General features: G+C 52.8%; 1 protein-coding gene across 5 annotated transcripts in view; it reads right to left on the reverse strand.

Annotated features, from left to right (window-relative positions):
• GRIK4 (glutamate ionotropic receptor kainate type subunit 4) overlaps window positions 1-24,780 on the reverse strand; it is a 431,577-nt gene that overhangs the window by 295,484 nt on the left and 111,313 nt on the right. For all 5 annotated transcript variants that reach the window (XM_086678846.1, XM_086678845.1, XM_086678847.1 and 2 more), the window contains exons 2-3: window positions 9,866-9,971; window positions 4,193-4,324 (exon numbers count right to left, since the gene is read on the reverse strand). In XM_086678846.1, the coding sequence (XP_086534972.1) occupies window positions 4,193-4,274 (82 nt within the window). In that variant the 5' untranslated portion in view covers window positions 4,275-4,324; window positions 9,866-9,971. The remainder of the gene's footprint in view (window positions 1-4,192; window positions 4,325-9,865; window positions 9,972-24,780) is intronic.

Genomic DNA, 24,780 nt, shown 5'->3' on the forward strand with positions numbered 1-24,780 from the left:
CCGCTCCGATAATGGGATATCCCTACCGTCCCCGGCGGTGTCCCAGCCACAGTGAAGGAGAGTAGAAAGAGACAGCTTTGGGGACAGGTTCAAAGTTCAGTATCTATGTGACCTTGGACGAGTCCTTTACACTCTCCGAGCCTTTGTGTCTTCATCTTTAACATTATTAGCACGGTGAATATTAGCACGGTGCCCGGCAGAGAGTAAAGCCTGTCCGAGCGGGAGGTACTCTGGTGATTGTTATCCTGCCGCCATATCCTCAGTGCTTGGCACAGAGCACTCAACAAACACCCGTCCAGCGAATTAATAAATGGAGAACTGTATCACCGTACTTATCATTACAGCCAAAATCTGCTTTGGAACCCAATCAGGATCCTCAGCCCACTCCTCTTCTCCATTGTCAATGACAGATGGACATTTTCTCCTTCTCCTCTCTCTCCTTTCTCTTCCCCGTCCTCCAGTAGGTCTATGCCTTTAAGCGTATATACGTAAGATCAGAAGACGGTACTTTAAAACGACAATACCAAGCACGTTCTTGGGGAAGCAGGTCTTGCAAGGGGCCAGGGACTCATCGCACATCCCATTCATTGAGTCTGAGTGATACACTTGCATACGCGAAGTGTGTCCAAGGTCGATCGCCCTTGGAGTTCAGAGTCTGGTGGGAAAAGGCCAAAATAGCTACAACCCAGTAGGTGCTGGAACAGGCGTTAAGTACCAGGGAATGGGAAAATGGCAGGTAAGAGATGATTTCTCCCCAGGAGGGACGGGGTAATCGCGAGAAAGGACTCTGCGGAGGAAGAGCCACTTAAGCCAGGGAGAGCAGTGATGGGAGAGGAGGAGAGAGAGAGGAGAAATAAGAGTAGTGGTGGTCGTTTTCCAGGCAGAGAAGACGGAATGGGAAGAGCTGGTCCCAGGCCCGCGAGGCCGGTGGGGAAAGCCCAGAGTCAACCTTCCTGGTATATCTGGGGAACAGCGAATCAGTGCGGCTGAAAGAGGGGCCGAGGAAGGAGTAACAGGAGACAGTCTGGAAAGCTAATACTCAATACCTGGAGTATTGGAATACTTGGAAAGCTAAGTACTCAATACTTAAGTACATTGAGTACTTAATGTGTTCTGGGCAAGGGTAACCTTTGCTCATGTCAGGAACAGGATGGGAGAAAACCACCAGAGACAACCCTGTTGACGGTGAATCTGCCTCCCCGGTGGCCAGGGGACCCCGCCAGTGGGCGGCGAAGAAAGCAGTGTAAGAGGGGTCCAGGAGACTGGGTTCTAGTGCTGGCTGCCGTCAGCCCGGCCACCTACTCGCGATGTCCCCTTTAGGCCGTCTTCCTCGTGGATAAAATGAGCAGCTTGGAGAATGGGATCCTCAGAATCCTTCATGGCTCTAAGATAGGATGGTGAACCTCTGATGGTGAACCTCTGAAGGGATGACGGGCTGTAGAGACGGGGTGGGGTCTTCTTTGAGCACTTATTAACTTGTGGCTCCCACAGTCATCACTCAGAGAACCCAGAGGGACAGAAGCAAAATCAAAAGGCATTTTCAGAAGACAGATGACTGAAGGGGGCTGACATATGTGTGAGAGTTTGGGGAATTTATGCAGGCAGCCTCACAGTCATAAATAAAATCCCCTTCTCTTACCCAAAACCTCATTCGGGGGGTAAACACCGGGCACCGTAATAGACAATTTGGCTGTATCTCCCGCCCCGTGCCTCACTTGAATGAAAAGCAGCAGTCCCCAGGCACGGTAATGGGTCTGGCCGCCTCTTTACAAACATCCATATTGTCACCGGCGGACAAGCAGGGCTGAGGATGGAACAGGACGGGCAATTCATCTCTGAGATTCCTCACCCCTTCACACAGCCTCACCCTCTGAGCGATCTATCCTGAGGCGGAGGGGTTTGGAAGGAGCCCAGATCACCAAATGCAGGGAGACGTGACCCTGCGGGAAAGGGCATGAACAGCACCCTCTGCAGGTCGGGGGAGACTCCTGCACCCCCCACCACCCGTGCTGGCCCAGCCCACTGTGCACAGGGCTGCCTGCTGACAAGCACAGCTACTTGTTTTCTTGACCTACTTCTCTTCCCATCCCTGCCCCACTCCAGATCCCCTCCGGAGCCCACAGTAATTAGCACCTTTCCATCCATTAGGTTCAGGAGACTTTTAGAAAAGCTCCCGGCCCCCAGGATAACCAAGGAGACGGCAAAACGGGTCCTGGCCCTGTGGCTCTGGTTTCCCTTTTCTTTTCTTTCTCTTTGTTGGCTCAACTCCGCTTCCTGGCCTCTGCAGGGGATCGGGCCCGGTTTGACCTTCCAGCCTGGCTGGAAACCGGCTGCAAGTGGCCTGGCGTGAACCAAAACACAGAGGGCCAACAGAGTCTTGACAGAACTGGACAAGCGATGCTCCAGGGGTGGGTATGGGAGCACGAAGGGTCCCTTTGAAGCCCTCCGTTGTCAGCGTAGCAGCCAAGAGAGGGCTCTGTCAGCTCCTCTTTCTGCTTCCCCCCCAGAGAACAAGTGTCAGGAGAGCCAAGGCCGTGAGGCGCCGCCGTTTCTGGCTCAATCCCTTTCCGCTTCCCATTAGCGACAAATGGAAATTGATGGGTTACCGCTTTATCCACTCATTGAGAGGGGGAGAAAACCTCGCGGCAAATGCTGAATAACTGTAGGCATCTTATAAATTAAGCATCTTAAGGAGATGAACCGTTTTTGCATTGCTGCTAAGCAGAATTAAATTAGGTTTTGAAGTTTCGGTAGAAACGAATGGGGAAGAGGGAGGGAAGATTTTGTTTTTTTAATTCCTTTTCTCTACGCATGCAGAGTGGCGCGTCGAGGGCAGGGTGAGGGGAAGAACTAAGTCACCTGTCTGCATTTCTGATTCCAATCAGCTGCTGCTGCATATGCATGGCGAAATGAGCCCACAAGTTCACACGGGACAGCTCGCTGAGATGCAGTTCGGCCTCTGGCCCGTGGTGCATGGTCTCACCAGGTCTCGGCTTCTGGCTCACCTCTACCCACCCTGGGCATCCCAACCACCATCAGCACGCCAACCTCTGGGACTGTGGACCAGTCCTGATTGCAGCCGGAGAAATCCTGCAGCTTAAAGCCAATTCCCTGGGACTCGGCGTCATGATAGCTTCCTTCTGTATCAGCCTCTAAAGCTTTCAGGTTCAGGTTTAGGATCTAGGATCCTGCCTTGTTGACACTACCCCATTTCCGGCCCCTCCGCAGCTCAGTGTGGGAAGAGGGGCATCGGTACCCGTCTGTATAACTCGCCTAGGTCTGAGACCTTCCAGGGCTGTTGCCCAGCCTTGCTCCAGGGGTCCCGCTGTCAAACCAGCTTTCCTAGGACCAACGACCCACCTGCCTGGGCTTCTCACTGCTGTGCCCCCTTCTGTCCCCACTGACCCCCTTCCCCATACACACACACAATTCCCCAATCCCTGACACTCCACGTCAGTCCTGGGCCATCAGACCACACAGTGTATGCCAGACTGAACCAACTCCTTGTCCCTGAGACCCAGATCAGCAGCGCCTCAGCCTGCAGTTAACACGCCTTGCTGGGTCCTGGGGAAGAAGAGGCACTTGGTTTCCCAGGCACTCCCAGTCCTCGCTCTAGGGACGAGGTCGCTGACAGGGCAGGTGGCAGCATTGCCTGCCCACACCTTGAGTGGACATCCCAGCAGCAGCAAGGCCAGGGAGAGAACATGTGTCACTGAAGGGGCCTTGCCTTCCCTCTCCAGAATCAAGCCAGATACCAAGTCAAGGGCCCCGCCAAGGAGTTGGCCAGGGTCACTAAGAGCACTCCCTGACTTGATCTGAGGCACACTCTCTGGGGAGGGGAGGGGAGGGGAGATCTCTTCCCTGATCTCCAGCCCTGGATCTGGAATCCCCACAGCTCCTCCCAACCTCCTCCTTCCCCTAACAGCTGCCCCTTCATGCGCCAGGCCGAGCCTTTCACACACTGCAACTGGGGACTTGGCACCCTTAGTCTCACAAGGGGGCTGGGCACATTGACCAGACCGGGAGCTGTGCGCCTGTCGGCTGCCCCCCCTGCCACCACTCCTCCTAGCCCTGCTAAACTCAGGAGGGCACAGTGTGGGGCCAGATGTCCCCGGTGGACACCTGGGATTAACAGGAGGAGGCATCCCCCAGGGCTGGGCTGTCCCCAGGGGGCCGTATGAGCAGCACTTACCGATCCTCAAGGAGTGTGGACTGCAGGCGACCATCACGAGCCACGCGGGAAGCAGCACCAAAGGCGCCGAGACGCGGGGCATCTTCTATGAATCCTCATGGAGCCCTCTGCTGGTCTGGGCATGACATAACTCTGCGAGAGAGTGGGGAGGGGTGGGGAGCAGGTGAGTCCCGTGCCCCTGCTAGGTAGCCACCCACCCAGCCCAGCGACTAGAGCTGGTGCCCAGAGGGCCCCCGGGGAGAGGGCCCGCAAGCCCCACCAGAACCGCCGGCGGGAGAGCTCCAGGCCAGCTCCGGGCCTCTGTCCTCCCTCCCTGTCCCCAGGCCCACAGGAGCCTCAGGTTCTAACTCCATCCCGCTGATCAGATCGGGGACACACGGGTGTAAAGGTGACTAAATGATGCGTGGGGCTCCACCGTTCTTAAATCTCTAACTGGGGATGAAAACCTTCATCCGCTCTTACGCAGGAGCCATGAGCGAGCAGAGGAGGGAGGGGTAGCAAGGCGGCGCCACGGCCCTGGGACACACCACACGCACCGCTCGCTGGGGAGTGGAGTGGGGACGGCGCCGCGTTCGAGTCCTGCTCCTCCACACGCTAGTTAGGTGGCCTTCCTGAGGACTTCTCTCGGCCACCCAACTCCCTGTCCTCACGGGTAAGACCAGCAGGACAACAGCCACGTGGTGGAGCGGTCCTGCAGATCGAGATAACGCCGGACAAGCGGCCAGGCTAGACAACAACAGTCCCTCCCTGGCACACGCAGGAGAGGTCTGTTCTCAGCAAATGCTGAGGACAGAAGCACGCACACCAGGTCATCGGCTGGTTTCCACACCTGCTCTTGCTACCTGCTGAAAACCAACCCCTCCCCATCCTTCTGGCGCCAACCCCTCTTCCTCCAGAGGCCTCTGACGTCAGAACCAGAGCTAGAGAGGGGACTGGGGCGGGGGGGACCTCCCTGAGACCTCTCGGACACCCTGAGAACCGAGTCGATAGCCTGCCAGCTGCACCCCATCAGTGGGGTGAAGGTGGGGCCAGGAAACACCTGGCTATGCCAATCCCCGGTCACCCTGGGTTAGGAAAGTAGTATTAAATGATTCTTCCTCCACCCCCTGGACAGACAACCCAATAGATAGATGGGCAAAAGACTAGAGCAGGTCTCCCACTAATAACGACATCCAAATGTCTCTTAACATTTGAAAAGGCGCTCAGCTTCACTGGGCATCAGGAAATGCAACTTCAAACCACAGTAAGATAACACTATGCACCCAGTGGAAGGACCGAAAGAAAGGACAGTACACAGAATGCTGGCAGGGATGTGGAGCCCGTGGATACGACTCTAGAAAAACTGGTCTTTATGCTCTTGAAATCCGGAGTTTTGCACTTACCCTAATGCCCCAGCCGCCCCACAAGGAGTGTATTTTCAACAAAAATGCACGGATATGCTCGCCAGAGATGGAGTAGAATGATCACGGCAGCGCTCTCGGGATTCCTCCAAACTGGAAACTACCCACATGGCCAGTAGCAGAATGGAGAAGTACAGAGTACATTCGCATGATGGAATGTAACGTGGACATGAAAATCAACAATCAACAACCACATGTAACCGTCCGGATGAATCTCACGAACGTGATTTGAGCAAAAGAAGCCAGGCACAGCACAGTACGTCCAATAGGATTCTTTTTATAAAAAGTAGGAAAACAGGGGCGCCTGGGTGGCTCGGTTGGTTAAGCATCCGACTTCAGTTCAGGTCATGAGCTCACGATTCACGAGTTCAAGCCCGGCGTCGGGCTCTGTGCTGACAGCCCGGAACCTGGATCCTGCTTCGGATTCTGTGTCTCCCTCTCTCTGCCCCTCCCCTGCTTGCACTGTCTCTCTCTCTCTCTCTCTCAAAAATAAACTTTTTTTTTTTTTTTTAAGTACAACTGTTAGAGGTCCAGCAAGTGGTTACCCTTGAGGGTGGGCGGTGACCGGATGGGAACAGGTGGGGTCTTTTGGGGGTGCTGGCAATGTCCCGTTTCTTACTCTAGGTGGTGGTTACACAAGTGTGTTCAGTTTGTGAAAACGGAGCTCTATACTTACGATTACGTTCACTTTTCTGTGTGTGTGTGTTACAGACCTCGGGTAAGTCTGTTTACCGACATCCCCCTCCACCCCACACACACTCAATGTTCCAGCCACAGCCAGCACTTGGCAGTTTCCTGTGCATACCTTGTTCGCTCTGCCTGATTCTCCTCTCCTGCACCCCTGCCCCTGGCCAGAATCCCGACCCTCTCTACGTACCCCTGCAGCGGCCTAGAGAGGCTTTGACAGAACGTCTCCCCATTGCTGCTGCCTTTATGTGCACACACATGGGATCAGTGTGGGCTTCTTAAGGGCAAGGACAGCTGCCAGCGTGCTGTTATATCCCCAGAGTCCACTTTACACAGCAGATGCACAGTTTGTACTTGTCCGATGGAAGGCCTCAAGCAATCACCCTGCTATTGGGAGTCAGAGGGAAATAAAGGTAAAGTTCAGAGGCAAAGACAGCTCTGCTTGTTGGCCAATCCGGCCCAGAATCTTTGTCCTTTAATTCATGGGTATTGGTGCAATGACAGATTACGGCAAATACCGTCTCAAGAAAAGCTTGACATTCTTACTCATTATGGATGAAGTTGATCGTTCGGTGATTGTCTCCCCAGTGCAATGCAAGCTCAAACAAAGGAGGGGGGACGGGGCAGAAATCTTGTTCCTCTGTCCTCAGGGCCCGGAACAGGGCCCGGCATATATTACAGCTGCCATAAATATTTGTTGAATGGATAAATGAATAAACGGTCAAAGAGAAAAGAACTGTAAAAATCTGGTTAGGCTATATAAAAGCAATACTAACCATAATCATTTATGTCAAATGCCTTCCATTTATGCCCGATCAGCACGCCGCATGGTAATTATTATTCAGACTGCTAAATAGGTGTCAGATTAGCCTGTGTAAATTCTATTTGATGACACAACTACACCCAGTTCATGCAGGCCTGACTTCTGTCGTTCGTGGCGGAAGCCTAGCTAATTCTGGAGACCACGTGTGAGGACCACAATGTCTGAGGTCCCAGGCTGCTCTTCAGCCTCGACTGTATAACCCAGGGCACAAAGAAGAGAAAACAATCTCCTCTCAAACCTTGCAGGAATAAAAAGAGCCATTGTGTTACAGGACTGTAACGCTCACTGGTTTGCAAACTTCTTTCCGCAGTCTCTTTCTTATTTAACACACAGGACAAACTCTATCACAGGTGAGGAAGCTGAGCCCCAGAAAGGTGAAGTGCCCAGTTCAAGGTCACATGGTGGCTATGAGGCAAAGCCAGGGCTGGCCAGGTCTCTGACTCCACTGGCTTTTCTTGTCTAGCCTAACCACTTATATACGAGCACAAGAAGATGAAGCTTTCAGATGCTTTACCAAAAAGCACAATGAAATTTCAGGTCTTGTTTTCATTTTAATGTTTAGATGAATCTGGTCTTAGAACCAAAGAGGGCAGCCGTTAACAACTAAAAATATTTTTAAAACGTTTTTAAATGTTTATTTATTTTTGAGGGAGAGAGAGAAAGAGTGCAAGCAGGGGAGAGGCAGAGACAGAGGGAGACACAGAATCCAAAGCAGACTCCGGGCTCTGCACTGTCAGCACAGAGCCCGATGCAGGGCTCAAACTCATGGACCGCGAGATCATGACCTGAGCCAAAATCGGACGCTCAACTGACTGAGCCACCCAGTCCCCCCTCAACTAAAAATATTTTAGTAGTTTTTTTTTTTTTTTTTTAACATTTGAGAGACAGAGAAAGAGAGCATGAGCAGGGGAGGGGGAGAGAAAGAAAGAGAGGGAGACACAGAATCCGAAGCAGGCTCCAGGCTCTAAGCTGTTTGTTAGCACAGAGCCCAATGCAGGGTTCAGACTCTCGAACCGCGAGATCATGACCTGAGCTGAAGTTGGACGCTCAACCGACTGAGCCACCCACGCACCCCAAAAACATTTAAATAATTTAGGGATAAAAAAGACATGATCCTGGAGATACTGCACCAAGGCCCGCTTCCCACTAACACTGTCCCTCCCTGGGGAATTTCTCCTCCTCCTGTGGCTCCTTACCACCTGCGTGGCGTGGCTTCTAAATCAGCATCCCATGCCCAGCGCTCTGCTGAATGCACAATACAGCCGCCTCCTGAAATTTCACCGGTGTTGCAGAGCACTTGAAACGCTCCCCGTCCCAGGCGAAAGGTATCCTCTCCACCACGCGCACCACCTGCTTCTCCTATATCTTCCTTCTTTGTAGGCGGCACCACACCCCACTCATCACCCAAGCCAGAAAGCTGAGAGACGCCCCAGATTGCTCCTTCCCCACACCCCATTCTGAGCAGTCACTACTTGCCGACAACTCTGCCTCCGTGACCTTCTCTGCATCACCATGGACTCCCACGCTCCCCCCATCCGGATATTCTACGGCAGGGACCCAGACCTTAGCAATAGCAGCCTTCCTGGCCTCCTTCCCTCGGGTCTTTCCCTCCCTGGGTGGCTCCCCATTCGGCTGGGGGTGGGGATTCTTACCAAAACGCAACCACGATCATGACACATCCAGGCCCAGTCTCCCCGAGCTCTCCGCTGCCTCAGGGATCCAGGGCAAACTCCTCACTCCAACAGGCAAGCCCTTCGTGACCTGGCTCCCGCTCACCTGTCCCTACCGCCCCCCCACTGCACCTGACACTCTAGCAGAGCCTGAGCCCTGACTTCTCAAACATGTCACCTCTGTGCCAGCTTCCACACCGGATATGGCCTCAACCCGTGGTGGCCTGGGTTTCTATAGGCTAAACTGCATTCTCTCCCCTCTCTGTTTTTCTGTGATCCCTTCCCCATATGCTGCCACCAGGCCTGGAACATTCCTCATCAGGGCACACAACCTGCTACGAGGATGCTATCTTCCCACAGAACCAGCAGCAGTGATGGCAGGGACTATGACAAGCACCTAGCATGCTACCTGGCACATAGCAGGTGCTCAACTAACATTGGTCAAATGAATAAATGGACAGATGACATCAAAAAGGCATTTGCTGGAGCGGCTGGCTGGCTCAGTCAGTAGAGCATCTAACTCTTGGTCTTGGGGTCATGAGTTCGAGTCTCACGCTGGCGACAGTTTACTTAAAAAAATAATAACAAAGGAGGCATTTTTTAAAAAGGCATTTGCTGAGTTTACACCAACATGAACTAAATTCCCGGTTTGACTCGTACATTTTGTACATTTGCTGCGGTTAAAACCAACAACCTACGCAGACAACACGGTATAGATCCGGGCAAAGAGTAATCACAGCATGGGGAGGGAAACAAGCATTTACTGCTCTTTTCGGGCAGACTTTAAGTTCGAAGCCGGTATCTAAGTATGGCTTCGGATCTCCCAGGGTCTCTGACAGTCCTCACCTGAATAGAGCCAGGCCTCACTAAGGTACTTTTGGGAACCTAGAAGGCAGAGAATGTAAACACAGCCCTTTGCTGTGTCACTGAGGGCATGGTTCTAGACAACATGGGTAGTCTGCCCATCGGGCCACACCTGGATGGAAGCCAGGCTGGTTTTGGCTCTGAACCTCACTGAGGGAACACTCCCAAGTAGTTGACTCCCTTCAAAGCCCACCTCCTCATCGGTTTACATGGGAGCAGCAATGCCTACCTCACAGGGTGATGAGCACCAGGAGAGTAGGGAACGCGTTGGAATTTTCCACCTGTGTCTCTAATGCCTCGCACAGGCTGGCACATAGTAGGCACTCAAAAAATACCTGTGGAAATAATGAAAGAATCCAGTCAGCTAATGCATGTGGAAAAGGCTCTGTCAGCATGGAGTGTTCCCTCGTGACTTACATTTGGAGCCCTTGCCCACAAGGAACTCCCAATCTAGACCCAATTTCTCCACGGCACAGGCTCCCCTGTGAACCTCCAGCTCTCACCGTCCACCATGGCAGGTAGCACCTGATGGCAGGCACACTGCCCCATGAGTGCTGGGAAGACATGCTATGTACAGCCCCAGCTCTGCTCTACCATTTACCCGCCCAAGATGTTTCCTCATCCAAACACCAAAAAGCAGACGTCACCACTTCTTCTGAAAGGAGAACCTAATTTCCATTTTTTTAGAATCTCAGGACGGGTCGGCTTCCTCAAGCCAGAGGATTCCTTGATGTCTCCAGACATCTCTGACTGCCCCCCTTCCATACTTATATATATATATTTTTTTAAGTGTTTATTTTTGAGACAGAGAGAGACAGAGCGTGAACGGGGGAGGGTCAGAGAGAGGGAGACACAAATCTGAAACAGGCTCCAGGCTCTGAGCTGTCAGCACAGAGCCCAATGCAGGGCTCGAACTCACGGAGGGTGAGATCTGACCTGAGCCGATGTCGGAAGCTTAACTGACGAGCCACCCAGGCGCCCCCTATGCTTATACATTTTTTTTAATTTTTAAGTTTATTTGAGGGGCGAGCAGTGGGGAGAGGGGCAGAGAGAGAGAGGGAGAGAGAGAATCCCAAGCAGGCGCCACACTGTCCGCACGGAGCCCGACGCGGGGCTTGAACTCAGGAGCCGCAAGATCATGACCTGAGCCGACGTCAAGAGTTGGTTGCTTAATCGACTGAGCTACCCAGGAGCCCCCATGCTTGTATTTTGAATGCACGCTCTTATTCACTGCGACGCCTTCTCCCTCTTACTCACTGCGACGCCTCCAGCACCTGGACAGCGCCTGGCGCAATGGCTGCAAATACACCTCATGAAATGGGTGAATGAATGGGCGAGCGGCTCTTTAACTCTATGCTTACCGATGCCCTCTCTCTCCATCACCAGACTGTGATGGGATGCAAGGGAACATCCCTTTTGGGTATCTTTCTGACACACCTGCCATGTTGCCTATACCAAGGAGGAGCTTAGTAGGTGTGCCTGTAGATCCCCAAGAGTGTCAGTTCGTACTCACAGACCGCACAGACTGCCCATGGCTCACGGTGTTCAGGCAGCGAGCACGCCGTCTGGACCCCCCTGGCCCAGTTGTGCTAAATGGCCTCTCCTCTCCCGATTTGTCAGCAGTCCCTCTGCTGGTCTCTCTCTTGTCCTCTCAGGCCGGTTACACTATTAATTGTGATTTTCCAGGGTGGGTCCGAGAGGAGGCTGACAGCTACCAGATGGTGTTGGTGGCAGGGAGGACAGAGGAAATCAGAGGGGCAGCCAGATTAATTACAGGTTTCCTCTCATGTGTGGGCAACAAGATCTTGATTACTCCTCATGATGCTCCAGGCTCCTCAAGACAAATGGATGTGGGTTTCTCTGCTGTTCTGACCCCCACCCCCTGGCTGGGAGAAACTCCCAGCAGCAGCCAACATCGTGGACAGAGTGTGTAGGGAGGCAGGATGGCAGGGTGGCCAGGACAGGGAAGCGGAGCCCCTCCACCCCCAGGCTCCATGGCCTCCTTAAGGGAGAATCAACCTTCAAGACCTGATACAGTTGGGCAGCATGCATAAGTATTCTGTGTCCCTGGCAAGTAGCAGGACACCAGGACATAGGTCTGTCCCAGGGGGCAGGGACCTGGGTGCTCACTGGCTCTGGGAGATAGCTCTCCGGGCCTCAGTTTCTCATTCTGTAAAATGAGGGAATTGGAGTCAACGATCTCTAAGTTCTTTTAAGTTGTGCCATTCCGCAGTTCTAGGAATTATACTCCGCGGTAATATGTGCTGAGTGTTTACTTCCTCTGTGCAAAGTACTATTTCAGATCCACTGCTCCTCAGAAGAGCCCTGTGAGGCAGATACTCTCGTCCTCTCCACCTGCAGACATGGAAACCAAAGGGGGGAGGCTGAGTGAGATCTACTAAGGTAACTCGCCTGGCCCACGGGCGCCCCAGGCCACCAGCTCCAGGACCTAGTCCTACTATCCTCTACACGTGCCTTCTCTCCTATCCCAAACCTGGCACACAGTTGATACTTGAGGAAATACTGCAAGTGAGGATAATGATTATCATGATGTTGGAGAAGGGGAGTCGAATCCAAGGAGATCTAGGGCCCATCTGCACATTTTTCAAATCAGGGGACACAAGCAACAGAAAAATGAGTCTGAGTGTGTCCCTTGGCAACACGATCGGTCCAGGTGTCCTCAGTTTTTACCATTTACCATCAGGAGATGCTCCCAGGATTTTGCGATGAGACTGTGCCAGGTTAGCCAAAGGTGGCTTGTGTCGCCCTGAGAGTTGGACCTGGCCTGACTCAACAAGATAAAATACAGAGCCGTGGCTGGCCCAGCCCAGGCCTGATATCAGGGGAGGACATTTAGGGAGGACAGCAACCCCAGGTATCTGCTAGTACTCAGGACATGTGACAAGGGACAGCTGTCCCCAATTCTTGGACACAAATGAGCAAGACATGGTGAACAACCAGTCTCTTTTCCCCTCCAAGCCGCCTCCTGTGTAGGTATCAGACTGATGCCCTCAATCCACTTCTAAACAACTGCCTCTTACCAGGGACCAGAACAGACGTCCCTGGCTTCCATTCCCGGACGCCACTATGTGTCCTTAAGCTGGTTACTCAACCTCTGAGAGCTTCATTTCCACAAACGTAAACCAAGGGCAATCGGACCTCCCCCGAAAAGCTATTGAACTAGTACTGCCGTCAGTCAACGTGAACCTCCTTTCTTTCCTCTCTCCACCCGCATTCCGGACTCCCTCCGGTCCCGTACACAGGTACCCTGGACCACGCCCTGCATCCTCTCCCAACAAGATGGGCTCCCATGCCTCTTGCCACTGCGGGGCGGGGGGTGGGGGGCGGTAAGAACCTGCCAAATGCTACTCCAAGCCAACCCCATACCACAAGCTTTCCCTGAAGAAGTTAGTCTTCCTTCCTCGCTCAGACTCAGCCTAGCAGAGGAAAAAGATCAGGGACTGGCGGTGGAGAGCTGACTTTGGCCCCATCTCTTAGCCTCTCTTCTGTAAAGTGGGGAAATTCTACTCCTACCACCCCCCTTATAGCGTTGCCAAGAGGACCAAATGAGTGAATGAGCAGAGCGCTACTTTGCAGGTGAGTGAAATGCTTTCTAAGCAAAACGGTGTGCATATCGCTCCTTTCCGGTAGCCTGGCCAAGGTGTATAAATACGCTTAATACCGCTACAGGATTTATACTTTATTCATTCAACAGAATATTTCCACTGAGTATCTACCAGCAGGCATTGTCCAGGCCCTGGGGCTTACAGTCAGGGGAGGGATATTAATCCCACAGCCACGGCACAGGTGCCACAAGTACAGACAATGAAGGAAAAGTGTAGGACGCTACAGAGTGTGTGACAGGGGGACCTCATGTGGCAGGAAGGGAAGGCTTCTCTGAGGACAGGATGTTCGACCTGAGTTGGCCAGGTCTCTCAATGGGGACAGAGGGAGCAGGGAGAAGGAGATCCCAGACAGAGGAACGACACGGAGGAGACTCGGACCGCTGGTGGAGGCCAGCGCAGTGCGTTTGGGAAATGGCAGGGGTGGGGTGCCTGGGTGGCTCAGTCGGTTAAGCGGCCGACTTTGGCTCAGGTCATGACCTCACGGTCTGTGAGTTCGAGCCCTGCGTCGGGCTCTGTGCTGACAGCTCAGAGCCTAGAGCCTGTTTCAGATTCTGTGTCTCCCTCTCTCTGCCCCTCCCCGTTCATGCTCTGTCTCTGTCTCAAAAATGAATAAACGTTAAAAAAATTAAAAAAAAAAAAAAAAAAAGGAAATGGCAGGGGATTCGTAAGGCTAGAAACCAGAAACATCTCCGTGTATCTGTTGTGTTTACGTCCAGTCTCCCTCATCAGGCGCCCCCAGGTCCCAGATATGGCTCTGCATCTAATGCCGGCTGCCTCCATGAACCTCGTACGGGACCTAGCTTCCTTCACAGGCAAGGTGAGGAGGCCACAGCATATGGATCTCTTTCCCGGTGCAAAGGACATGGCTACCGGGGAGAAGACGGGGAGTTAATCACCCGCCTTAGTGAGCCAGGAAGAGGATCCAGGGGTCGGATATGAAGGGCAAGACTGGCTCTGGATGGTGAAAAATGTCCCTGGCATTTATCTGAGGCCACTAGGCTGGGCCCTGGGGGAGACGAGCTCCTAGCAGAGACCACGTGAGCCGAGGCTTTGAAATAAAATTGCCCAGAGCCGGAGCCGTTGGTAACACATTTACAGCAGAGAGACCTTGCAAAGGTGTCCACAGAGGAATAGAGAGTGAGCAGGGGACAAGGCAGTTGCAAAGAGAAGCTGCTTTTTCAGGACAGCATTTTAATTACCTGCAGATAAACACAGCTCTCCCTCTCCTGCTGTCTGGGTGTCTGGGAGGAGAGGGGCTATCCTGGAGAGGCTTGTCGGCACTGCAACCTTGCATATGGAGATCTGAGATCTGGAAAGGGCAGGCCGTGCAGCCTGGGAGAAGAGAAGGCTAGGCTGGGTGGGAGCTGCCTGACGCGGGGAGGGGAGGTGCATCAGAATTTAACCATCCGAAGCCAGAGCTGGGTTATTAGAGACTCACAGGTGATGGTAAGCAGACACTGTCCCAGCTCCACTGAGGTTAAAGCCAGAGGAAAGTGCTCTGATGTTAGTGACAAAGAAGCAAGCCCGGACCTGAGAGCTGCTGGGTCCCAGACACAGAGCTGTCCCTTGGCCTGGCCCCACCACGCCCAAGTAGAGACCTCACTGCGTCTGTCCTGTCCACAGTCATGTGCATCCCAGTCTTTTCGGCGTCTCTGACACCATCGGCAGAAAGTAAGGTCCTGTCGCCTTTTCCTAAGTCCTAGCCAGAACAGGGGACAAAGCAGCTGTCCCTAGGTGTATTCATTCCTTGGGGAAGCCTGGGACATTCCCCTTGTACTCCCAGGGGTACGGGAGGAGTCAGGGTGAGGAGGATAAGGAAGCTAGATATTGTAAAATAAAGGTGCACCAAAAAGTAAGGGGTGTCCCCTTCAAGAGGCAAAGCAATTGGGCTTATTGTGTGGGTGTCACGCGAGCTGAGCACAATCTCTGGGAATCACCTAAGAGCCCGTGCAGGGTCCATCTACCCCTTCCTTGCCCTCCAGCTCCGTTAGCATTGATGGCCTTCTCCTGGCACCAGGCTCCGTGAGAGGCAGAGAACAGTCACTGGCTGCTGGCCAGTTGCCCCCTGGAGAGGGTTCTAGAACTGCAGTCAGGGTAGGAAGGGAGACTTGCTTTTCATTCTGAAGTGTTCTCTACTGTGTGCGTGTTCAGAGATTGGATTGCTTTTTCAATTAAGAAATCTAGTGAATAATTTAAAAAACAATATGGGGCGCCCGGGTGGCACAGTTGGTTAAGCGTCCGACTTCAGCCAGGTCACGATCTCGCGGTCCGTGAGTTCGAGCCCCGCGTCGGGCTCTGGGCTGATGGCTCGGAGCCTGGAGCCTGTTTCCGATTCTGTGTCTCCCTCTCTCTCTGCCCCTCCCCTGTTCATGCTCTGTCTCTCTCTGTCCCCAAAATAAATAAACGTTGAAAAAAAAAAATTTTTAAAAACAATAAAGAATCCCAACTTTCTCAATGACTGGCTCTCAGGTGGGCATGTTGCTTACGTCCCTGAGCCTGGGTCCCCTCCTCTGTACAGTGAGGCTAAGAACACCTCAGGTTCAAGTGCTCAGTGACTGACTGCTGGGCCCGCCCAGGTCCCTCGCGGCCTGTCTGGGCCACTTGTCACCAGCTGCCAGAAGAGGTGTGGCTGTTCTGAGCTGGCCCTGGAGCCTGGTCCAAGGACACACTGCCGTCCCAGTCACACTCCAGGCCAAACACTCACCTCCCCTCTGCTCCCCCCACCCCTGCCAGCTACCGCCCACCATCCCAGTCTACCTGCAGCCTCAGCGCTCACCTCTGAGCACCCCATACACGCACGAGCTCTAGTTCTTGGCTGGATCCCAAGCCCTGGGCAAAAGGAGGGCCTTCCCCCTGAAGGAGACCCTGGTTGGGGGTGCCGCTGTGTTCAGCTAGTCTCTGTGGGGGTCAGGAATGCAGAGGGCATCCTCTCCAGCGGCTGCCCTGGGCTTCTGCCTTTGTCCCACGCCACAGAAGAGAGCACAGCTCTCATTCAGCCTGCCGATGTCCCATCACCTTCCCTGTGCCATGACCTAGAAGAAGTCACGGAATCTCCAGGCACACGACACAAGTCTGTGGGTTGGAAGTCCGGGGGCATACACAGTCTCAGAGCGGCCTCAGGGAAATATGACTTCCTTAGCTAAGCAGGGGAGCTGTCCCCACACTCAATACCCCCCGCCCAGGGACCGTGGTAGAACGGGCACATAACCAGGGGAGCCCAGCTCCAGCTGCCAGAAGGGGAGAGAAAGGCAGCCAATGAGGCTGCCCCCTGGGCGGGGCTAAACGCCGCACACTCAGTGATGTGCTGGGCAGTCACGGGCCATCGGACCTCTCGGATGTGCGGTCTGTCCTCAAGGAGCTCACTGAGAAGTATGAGGTCATAAGCAGCACACTGGTGAATGCAGGATGCAGGGCAGTAACGAAGCGGCTTCCCCAAGGCAGGGCAGCCTTCGCCGCCAAATGGGAAGGAAGCGCTGGAAAGACAGAGGCAGAAAGCATCCCTGGGCCTGGATAGGTGAGCACGATTCTTGGACAGTGTGGGCACACGCTGAGCCTTGAGGCACACGCTGCTTAGGAAAGGAGACCTTCCAGCACGTGCCAGGAAAAGCAAAGGACAGTGTCCAAAGGACAGTGACTAACCAACTTGGCAGAAGCACGCTATCCAGAGAAAGGTAAGTGTTGGGGTCAGATTCTAGAAGGCCTCGAACGCCAAGGTTAAGGAGCTTGGACTTTATCCTCCAGGCAATAATGAACCACGAAAGTTTCTGGGCAAGGGAGGGCCAATACTGGAGTTGTGCTTTAAGGAAATCAACGTGACCAAGGTGTGCCAGATGGCCTGGACAGCAGGGAGGTCGGTGAGTGGGCACTGAGCCACGTGTGAGGGGCTGTGAATGGGGGGCGAGTCGTCCCTGAAGGGAACTGACCCCGCACTGCCTGAACATTAGGGTACTAGATTTTCCCACAAACTGGAAATCAAAGCTTCTGGGCCACCGAGTTTTGGGTAGGAACGTAGACTTCATGGATCTCCAAGGAAAGCAGAGCTCGCTCGAGGCAGCTCCAGAGTTGTGGCCTCAGCAGGACACGGGACATCAAACATTTGGCAGAGACTGGATAGGGCCCAAATGAGAGCGACCGGGGTCAGGAGGACCTGGGGTCAGGAGGCCCATGTTCAAACCTGGCTTTGCCACTGTTCCCTGCAGGACCGTGGTGTCCTGGGTCCTAAAGTCTCTCTGCCCCTCAGTGTCCCATAAAATAGCAGACAGTGCGACACGCCCTATGTCACAGGGTGGCCCCAAAACGTTTTCATAACACATAATCAGAAAGTCGGGAAGATCTCCTTCTAAACTGATCTCCCTGGTTGGTTTCTGCTTACCTCCTCCGTCCCCACCCCCAACATTTTATTCTCTGTCTTTTGTTCTAGAATACACGCTTGACTCCCCGTCTCTCAGATTGATCGAACAGATGAATGATTTACCATTGTTTCCTCCAAAACACCTAAGACAAGGTTTTCCACCTAGTTAGAGCTCAATGAATGTATGATTAATTAATAAAAGTGAACCCTATAGAGGATGTTTTAATCCTATCCGTCACACCCCCCCCCCCACCCCCACCACCACCCTCCACTCAGTGACTCATCTTAGTAACAATGCTAGGGAAAAAAAATAATTAGGATGGCAAGCTGGGAGATCTCCCCCTGCCCCCCATCTCCATCCACAAAACTCTACATAATTCCTCCCAGAGGAAGGCAGGACAAGGCAGGGGTTAGAAGCACAAACTCTGTGTCCACTTCAGACCATTCTCCGAGCCGGGGCTCTGTTTCTTACTAGCAACGACCCTGGGAAAGTTGGTAGCCTCCCCCAAACCTCATCTTCCCTGCCCACAAAAGGGAGAAGATGTGAGACGTTCCTAAGGCGGCTTTCAAAGATTCGCTGTGATCTTAGTAGTGTTGGTACCGAGCTTCCTGAGAGCTGTTACTATGTTATTGTGACTATTGCTGTTATCGTCCCGAGCCAAATCACCGTGATTTGAGGGGACTGGTATTTGGGTACAGATTTCCCATTAGTGTGGAGGACTGGGAGCGCTCTGTGACTGCCAATACGTCAAGCTTCTCGTAGCTCTCCACTGGAGAAAGCACCTCAGGTTGAGCTTTGAAATGCCTCGACCCCCAAGCCAATCTAACATCCTGCTATCAAGTGGCATCTGGGGCTGGGGGGCACTGAGTGGATCAGTCGCCCTTATGGCGCTAACCCAGCGTTAATGGTGCAAGTGAATTACAAACAAGGCCCACCTGCTGTGCTCAGCAACAAAACCCGGCAGGAGGGTAATTGTCCGGAACTTGAGCACAGGGGGACACAGCAGGCAGGGAACACATTAAACATGGGGAGCAACGACTTCCCAACACTTTCCTTCTCCATACAGACCCAAGGAGAAGCCAGCGGGCAAGGGGACGCGAAGCCAGCAGGCGCCAGATGGGGAACGCTCCAGAACTGCAAAAGAAAGTTCTCCCAGCAGACCACAGCTGGCTGTCCAGGCCAGCACCTCCACAGATCCGAGTGCAAGGGAAGAACATCCAGCTCCACGCAGCTTGATACTCCTACATGAGCTTGGATGCCAAGGATGTCCAGCATGGCCAAGGGCTCCGCCCCACAGGAGGGCACCCTCCGTGATACCAGCCCCCACACGAGTGACCAGGGGTAGACGACGGGCTCACCAAAGCTGGTGGAGACCACGGTAGCATGATGACCGCTCATCTGCTCATCCATACACCCAATATGCATTTATGAGGCATTAGGGGCAAGTGGGGGGAAAGCTAATATGACACAGACGTTCTCTCAAGGAGAGATAGGCACAGACATCGGTCACGGGCACAGGCTAGGCTGTGCAGTCACTCAGCGAAGGCCCAAAGCAGTGCTGCTATAAGGCAGAGAGCTCCAGCGCTACCCAAGCACAGCTCAGGAGGCTTTGTAGAGACAGACCATTACGCCCATCTTGAAGGCTGTAGATACACACACACGCACACACCCTTCATACAGACGTGCATTGCACACCACGTGTGCATCTACATATACGTGTAGCCAGGTTTTAGGCATCTAACAGGGAAACATGAGGCCCAAGGCTCTCATATTTCCACCAAGTTCTTAACATGCTCTGAAGCCGAAAGGAAAAGGACAAATTCAGGGACACAGCACAATGCAAGCCTTGTCTTTGACCATCTTCAGGGTTCATGGTCTCCTGCTGGCAAGGTGACCCCTTCCTCGTTTCCCCTTTTAGTGCAAAGGGTCATTTGCCAATGACCTGAGAAATGCCTTTACTGCAGGGACTTTCCTCCCGGGCTGGCTGCAAGGGCAGCCTTCCTCCTCCTCCTCCTCCTCCTCCTCCTCCTCCTCCTGAGAGATCAGACCATGAAAAGGGGCAGTAACATTTCAGGCAGGTGCAAGCTCCGGAAGGCTGGGTTCCAATCCCTGCTTCCCCCATTTACTAGCTGTGGTCAAGACACTGACCTCTCAGCCGCGGATGTCGCATCTATAAAACAGCAATGATAACAGCACCTACCCCACAGGGCCGTTGGCAGTCTTAAACGAGAAATGCATATAAAGTGCTCAGTACAGTGCCTGGCACATAGTTAAGCGCCCAGTAAATATATTCCAAATCTAATTCGCAACGGCACCACATTCCTACTACCTGGGAGCAAACAGCTCTACTGATTTTGTCCACACGTTTAATCCAGCAAAGAGCATTTCCATTAGCACAAGTTCATTCATTCAATAAGGATTTACTGAGCACCTAGTGCGTGTGAGACGCGTAAGGTCTTATATAAAATGGCAGGGTCCCCGCCCTTGAAGCATTTACGAATCATAAAAGAGAAACCCGCCTGGGTCCTGCAGAACTATACGCACACAATCTTACACACGTTTATACACATAGGCACACACGTTTGTGCGTACGCACATAAACACGGTCCCCTGCCCCTGGAAACTGGCCATCTACGTTGGAAGTACTATTACCTACGTCCTTTGACTTGGAGTCTAGGCAGAAGGCAGCCTGGTAATGACTATACCGTTTCTGGAAGAGGAAACTGAGGCTCAGAGAAAATAAACGTTTGGCCCAAAGACTAGGGAGAGGGTGTCCCGGGGACTAACATCACTGGGCATCCGCTCTGCGCCATGCATGTGCAGGTGAGTAAGCCTCTTCCACGTGTTTTCGCTATCCAGTCCCACAAAACCCCTCTGAGGCCCTCGTCAGAACCCTCCTGCAAAGACGAAGAAACAGCAACTTAGCAAGGGTAAGCGATTTGTCGAGGATCACAAAGCTAATATGCGAGGGGCCAGGATGCAAACAGCATGTCTGACTCAGACCTGCCAGCCTCTCCCACGGGACCAGAGAAGATTTAGTACATGGCACCCGTCTGATGAATTGCGGCCCGTCTGGCTGCAGGCCCAGCAGTCCGTGCTTAGGCCTCCCATAAATACTGGTGGCGGGCCTACTATGCACCCGGCATTGTGCTCTGAAGTGTAACCCTGAGTCCCCCAAGCTCCTCGTGCACTCCATGCATAGTCCCACCTCAGGGCCTTTGCATGGGTTCTGCCCTTTGCCTTGAACATTCCCCGGAAGACTGGCACATGGCCTCGCCTTCTTCTAGACCCCGACTCAAATCCCAGTCTCAGGAGGCCTTCACTCTCCCTGTTCTATTTTTCCTTTCTTCCCATAGCACTTACCACCTCCTGGCTTGTTATGTAATTTACTGCCTTATTTATGTTCCTCATGTATACGGGTTGCCCCTACACACACCTTCCAACGCGTAATAAGCTCCCCAAGACAAAGAATTTTGTCTGCTTGGTTCTTTATGTGTCCAACGTACCTAGAGCAACGCCTACTATACAGAAGGTGCTCAATAAATGTAGTGAAGCAATACGAGAAACACGTGAGCAGTAAGTGGGTATTAAGACTCTATCCTCAGAGGGCGGATAAGGCTGTGTGTATTCTGGGGCGGGGGCTGTGGCCTCCAGGGGTCTCCCATTTCTTTCTGCTGGGGGAAGGGAGGCCTCAGGAGCATGGAGATTCGAGGACTTTCTATCGATTCCTGTGACAATTCAGACACAAAGGCAGCTTTAGAGGCTTCCTATTTACAATGTTCTGACAGCAAACAAGATGAAGTGAGAAGGGCATCAGAGAATTTCAAGGCGTTCTCGTCCTGGATACAAGGAGAACCCAAGGCTGTGTCAGAGCCCAGCTGAAGCCAGGAAGCCAGGCTCTGCTTATCAGCACATCCCAAAGGGATAGGAAGACGGACAGAAGGGCAGGGTGACGGCAGGTCCTCACAGCCTGGAAAATCAAGAGAGTGAAGGAAAGCTAACTCTTGGTGAAGACAGATCCCAGGACCTCAGTGCTGCAAGGGACCTTGGAAATCACCTAATACATGGTCCTCACCTCACAGATACAAAACTGAGGCTCAGAGAGGGTAAATGACTTGATCAAGGTCGAGAACTGGTGCCAGACAGAGCAGGCTCTAAAACCCAAGTCTCCTGACTTGATCAACACCCTTTTCACGTAGTGAGTACTACTAAAATGTTTTGGGGTTTTGTTTTTCCTTTATTTTAAAGAGAGAGAGAGAGAGAGAGCGCAAGCACATGCACGCAAGCAGGGAAGAGGGGCAGAGGGAGAGAAAGAGAAACAGAGAGAGAGAGAGAGAGAGAGAGAGAGAGAGAGAATCTCAAGCAGGCTCCAGGCTCAATGCAGAGCCCAATGTGGGACTCGATCCCACAACCCTGGCCTCACAACCTGGGCTGAAATGAAGAGTCAGACACTCAACCAACTGAGCTACCCAGGCGCCCCTAAAATGTTTTGTTTTTTTTTTTTACTATCTTCCACAAACCAGCCCCGTACTAGGTGCCGAGGACACATGACAATGTGAAAAACAGATAAACACACAGACGGCCATCAAATTCAAATACGAGGTGCACAGTGTTATCATGGAGGAAGTGTGGCCTGGTTGCCATGGGAACACTGGGAAGGGGTCCCCCATGCCACAGTCGGGGCATCAGGAGGACTCCTCAGAAGCAAGCATGTTTAAGCTAAAGTCAGCCAGAGGGAAGGGGAGTGACCTGAAGGGGAGAGGAAACAGAGATCTTCGGGGATCTGAGAGCAGTGAGAAATGATGCCCAGAGGGAGGCAGGACCCTGCCATCTAAGGCTTTGGCAGCCACACTTAGAAATTTGAATGTTATCCTAAGGGTAATGTGAGCCATTGAACGGTTACAACTAAGCGAGTGACACAATCAGAATTAATTACTTCTAGAAAAATCACTCTGACTGCAATCTGAAAACAGTGTTAGAGGGTTAAGTCTGGAGTCTGGGGCGATCGGTTGGATGGGAGCCGAGGTCTTGGGGAGATCTAAGGGTGACCCGAACTAAGGTAGCAACAGGGAGAGGCAGGTTTGCATCGGAGACCTTTTTAGGAGGTGGAGCTAACATACCAGGTGATAAGTCGTGGATCGTGAAGAAATGGGAAGGAGTTCCAGGCTTCTAGACTGAACAACTTTGTGGATGCTGGTGCCACCAGAGGAGAAACTCGGGTGGCCAGGGAGAGAATGATACCCCACCCCCAAAGAACAGAGGGACGAACCATCAGGAGAAAGGGACAGCGAACCCCGGGACGGTCAAGAGCACCTGTGGCACATCTGTCAACCAGGAAGACAGTTAAAAGCGAGCCCTTGGGGGCGCCTGGGTGGCGTAGTCGGTTAAGCGTCCGACTTCAGCCAGGTCACGATCTCGCGGTCTGTGAGTTCGAGCCCTGCGTCAGGCTCTGGGCTGATGGCTCAGAGCCTGGAGCCTGTTTCCGATTCTGTGTCTCCCTCTCTCTCTGCCCCTCCCCCGTTCATGCTCTGTCTCTCTCTGTCCCAAAAATAAATAAACGTTGAAAAAAAAAAAAAAACTTTAAAAAAAAAAAGCGAGCCCTTGGAATTCTCCCATCCAGAGCTCAGACCGTTTGGGCTTAAGCTCCACGTTCACTCTTGCACCTGTCCGTGGTGCTCTGGATTCAGCTGAGCCCTGCGCAGGTGTGACTTCCTTCCCAGGGGCTGACCCTCTACTCTTCTAAGGTCAAGGGGCCATCTCGGATAGGAAGGATGTTAAGAAAGGCACAGAAAGCTATTTCTGCTGCTGAAAAAGGTGGGCCCCTGGTTATCAGGCCACTTTAGAAGACGTAATTGAGAGACGGCAGAGCGTGGTAATGAAGAGTTCGGACTCTGGGGACAAACCGCAACTCTGCCACCAACTAGCTGTGCGATCTTGTGCAGGTTACTTAACTTCTCTGTGCCTTGTTTCCCTTGTTTGGAAAATGGGGTTCAAGATAGGTGCCTTTGCCTAGAGCCGTGAAGGTGAAGTGAGTATTTGCTAAAGAGCTTAAAAGAGGGCCTGGCAGATAGTGAGCACGACCTAATTGTTAAATTAATGAAAATACATGCATAACATGGGGATTTAGATGCCATCACCAGGAACAAGATAACGGGGAACAGGGGAGGTGCGGTTTTGCAGGCAAAGGGGCTCAGGAGGAAGAAGCCTTCTGCAGTGTGGGCTTTAAGCGCTCTAGCACACTCCTCACTGGGGAAAAAACTGGGCTGAGCCAAATGAATAGATTAAACCAGCTTTAGCCTCAGATCACTCCAAGAAGTAATTATTCTGGGTGTGGATCCTCTTTGAGAAGTAATGTTTACTTCGGAAACACAGCAGTGGCACCCCAAATAGCTTTGATGTATGATGTGGAATTTGACCAGCCTCCGTTATATTAGGGGAGGTAGTCCTGTTTTATGTATCAAGCTCTCTCTAAAGCACTGAAATTTACAGCGTATTTGCTATGCAGCTCAGCAAAAGGTGTATGAATAAAGAAGAGCCTGCTCAATCAACACTGCTCAGCCAGGGAGCCCGAGAAGCTTCTCACTCGGGCTGCGATAGGGGTCTGCCAAGCGCTGAGGCGGGGGGTGGGGGTGGGGGGGGTGGGCAAAGGAGCCCATCCCTCGAGGGCACCCTGACATTGTATTTCTACAGCCTCATGTTCCTGCTTCCACTTTGTCACTTGCTAGTGAAAACAATACAGTCCAAACACGAGGTCACTCGCTTCCCCCGAGATCACAGGCTCCGAGCCTTGCCTCTGGGAAGGAGAGGAAAAATATTTGTTCACGTGTCTGCTCTCCCTCTTGCCACCACCCCCCCGCTTTCCCTTCCTTCCTGCATCTTCTTTTTCTCTTCTGTTGTTCCCGACTCCTCCCTCCCAGCCGGCTACCAAAGGCCTACGTCCAGGGCAGCCCAGGGCACCGGGGTCCTCAGACACAAAGGAGGGAGAAGCTCATTTTGTATGAGCTGAGTCTCCGGGTCTCTGGGAAACTTCCAGAAAAGGTTGCTCCTGCCCAGCCAGACATCTCTGACCACGGTCCTAAACTCCAGTCCCATTCTCAGGGACTCAGGACGCAGAGAGCAACACCATCTCCAGGGAGGAATCCTGGCCGGTCCCCAAGATGACCCAA

Source organism: Puma concolor, chromosome D1 (assembly GCF_028749965.1).
Source record: "Puma concolor isolate L17-30 chromosome D1, mPumCon1.1.hap2, whole genome shotgun sequence".
In the NCBI taxonomy this organism is placed as follows: Eukaryota; Metazoa; Chordata; class Mammalia; order Carnivora; family Felidae; genus Puma; species Puma concolor.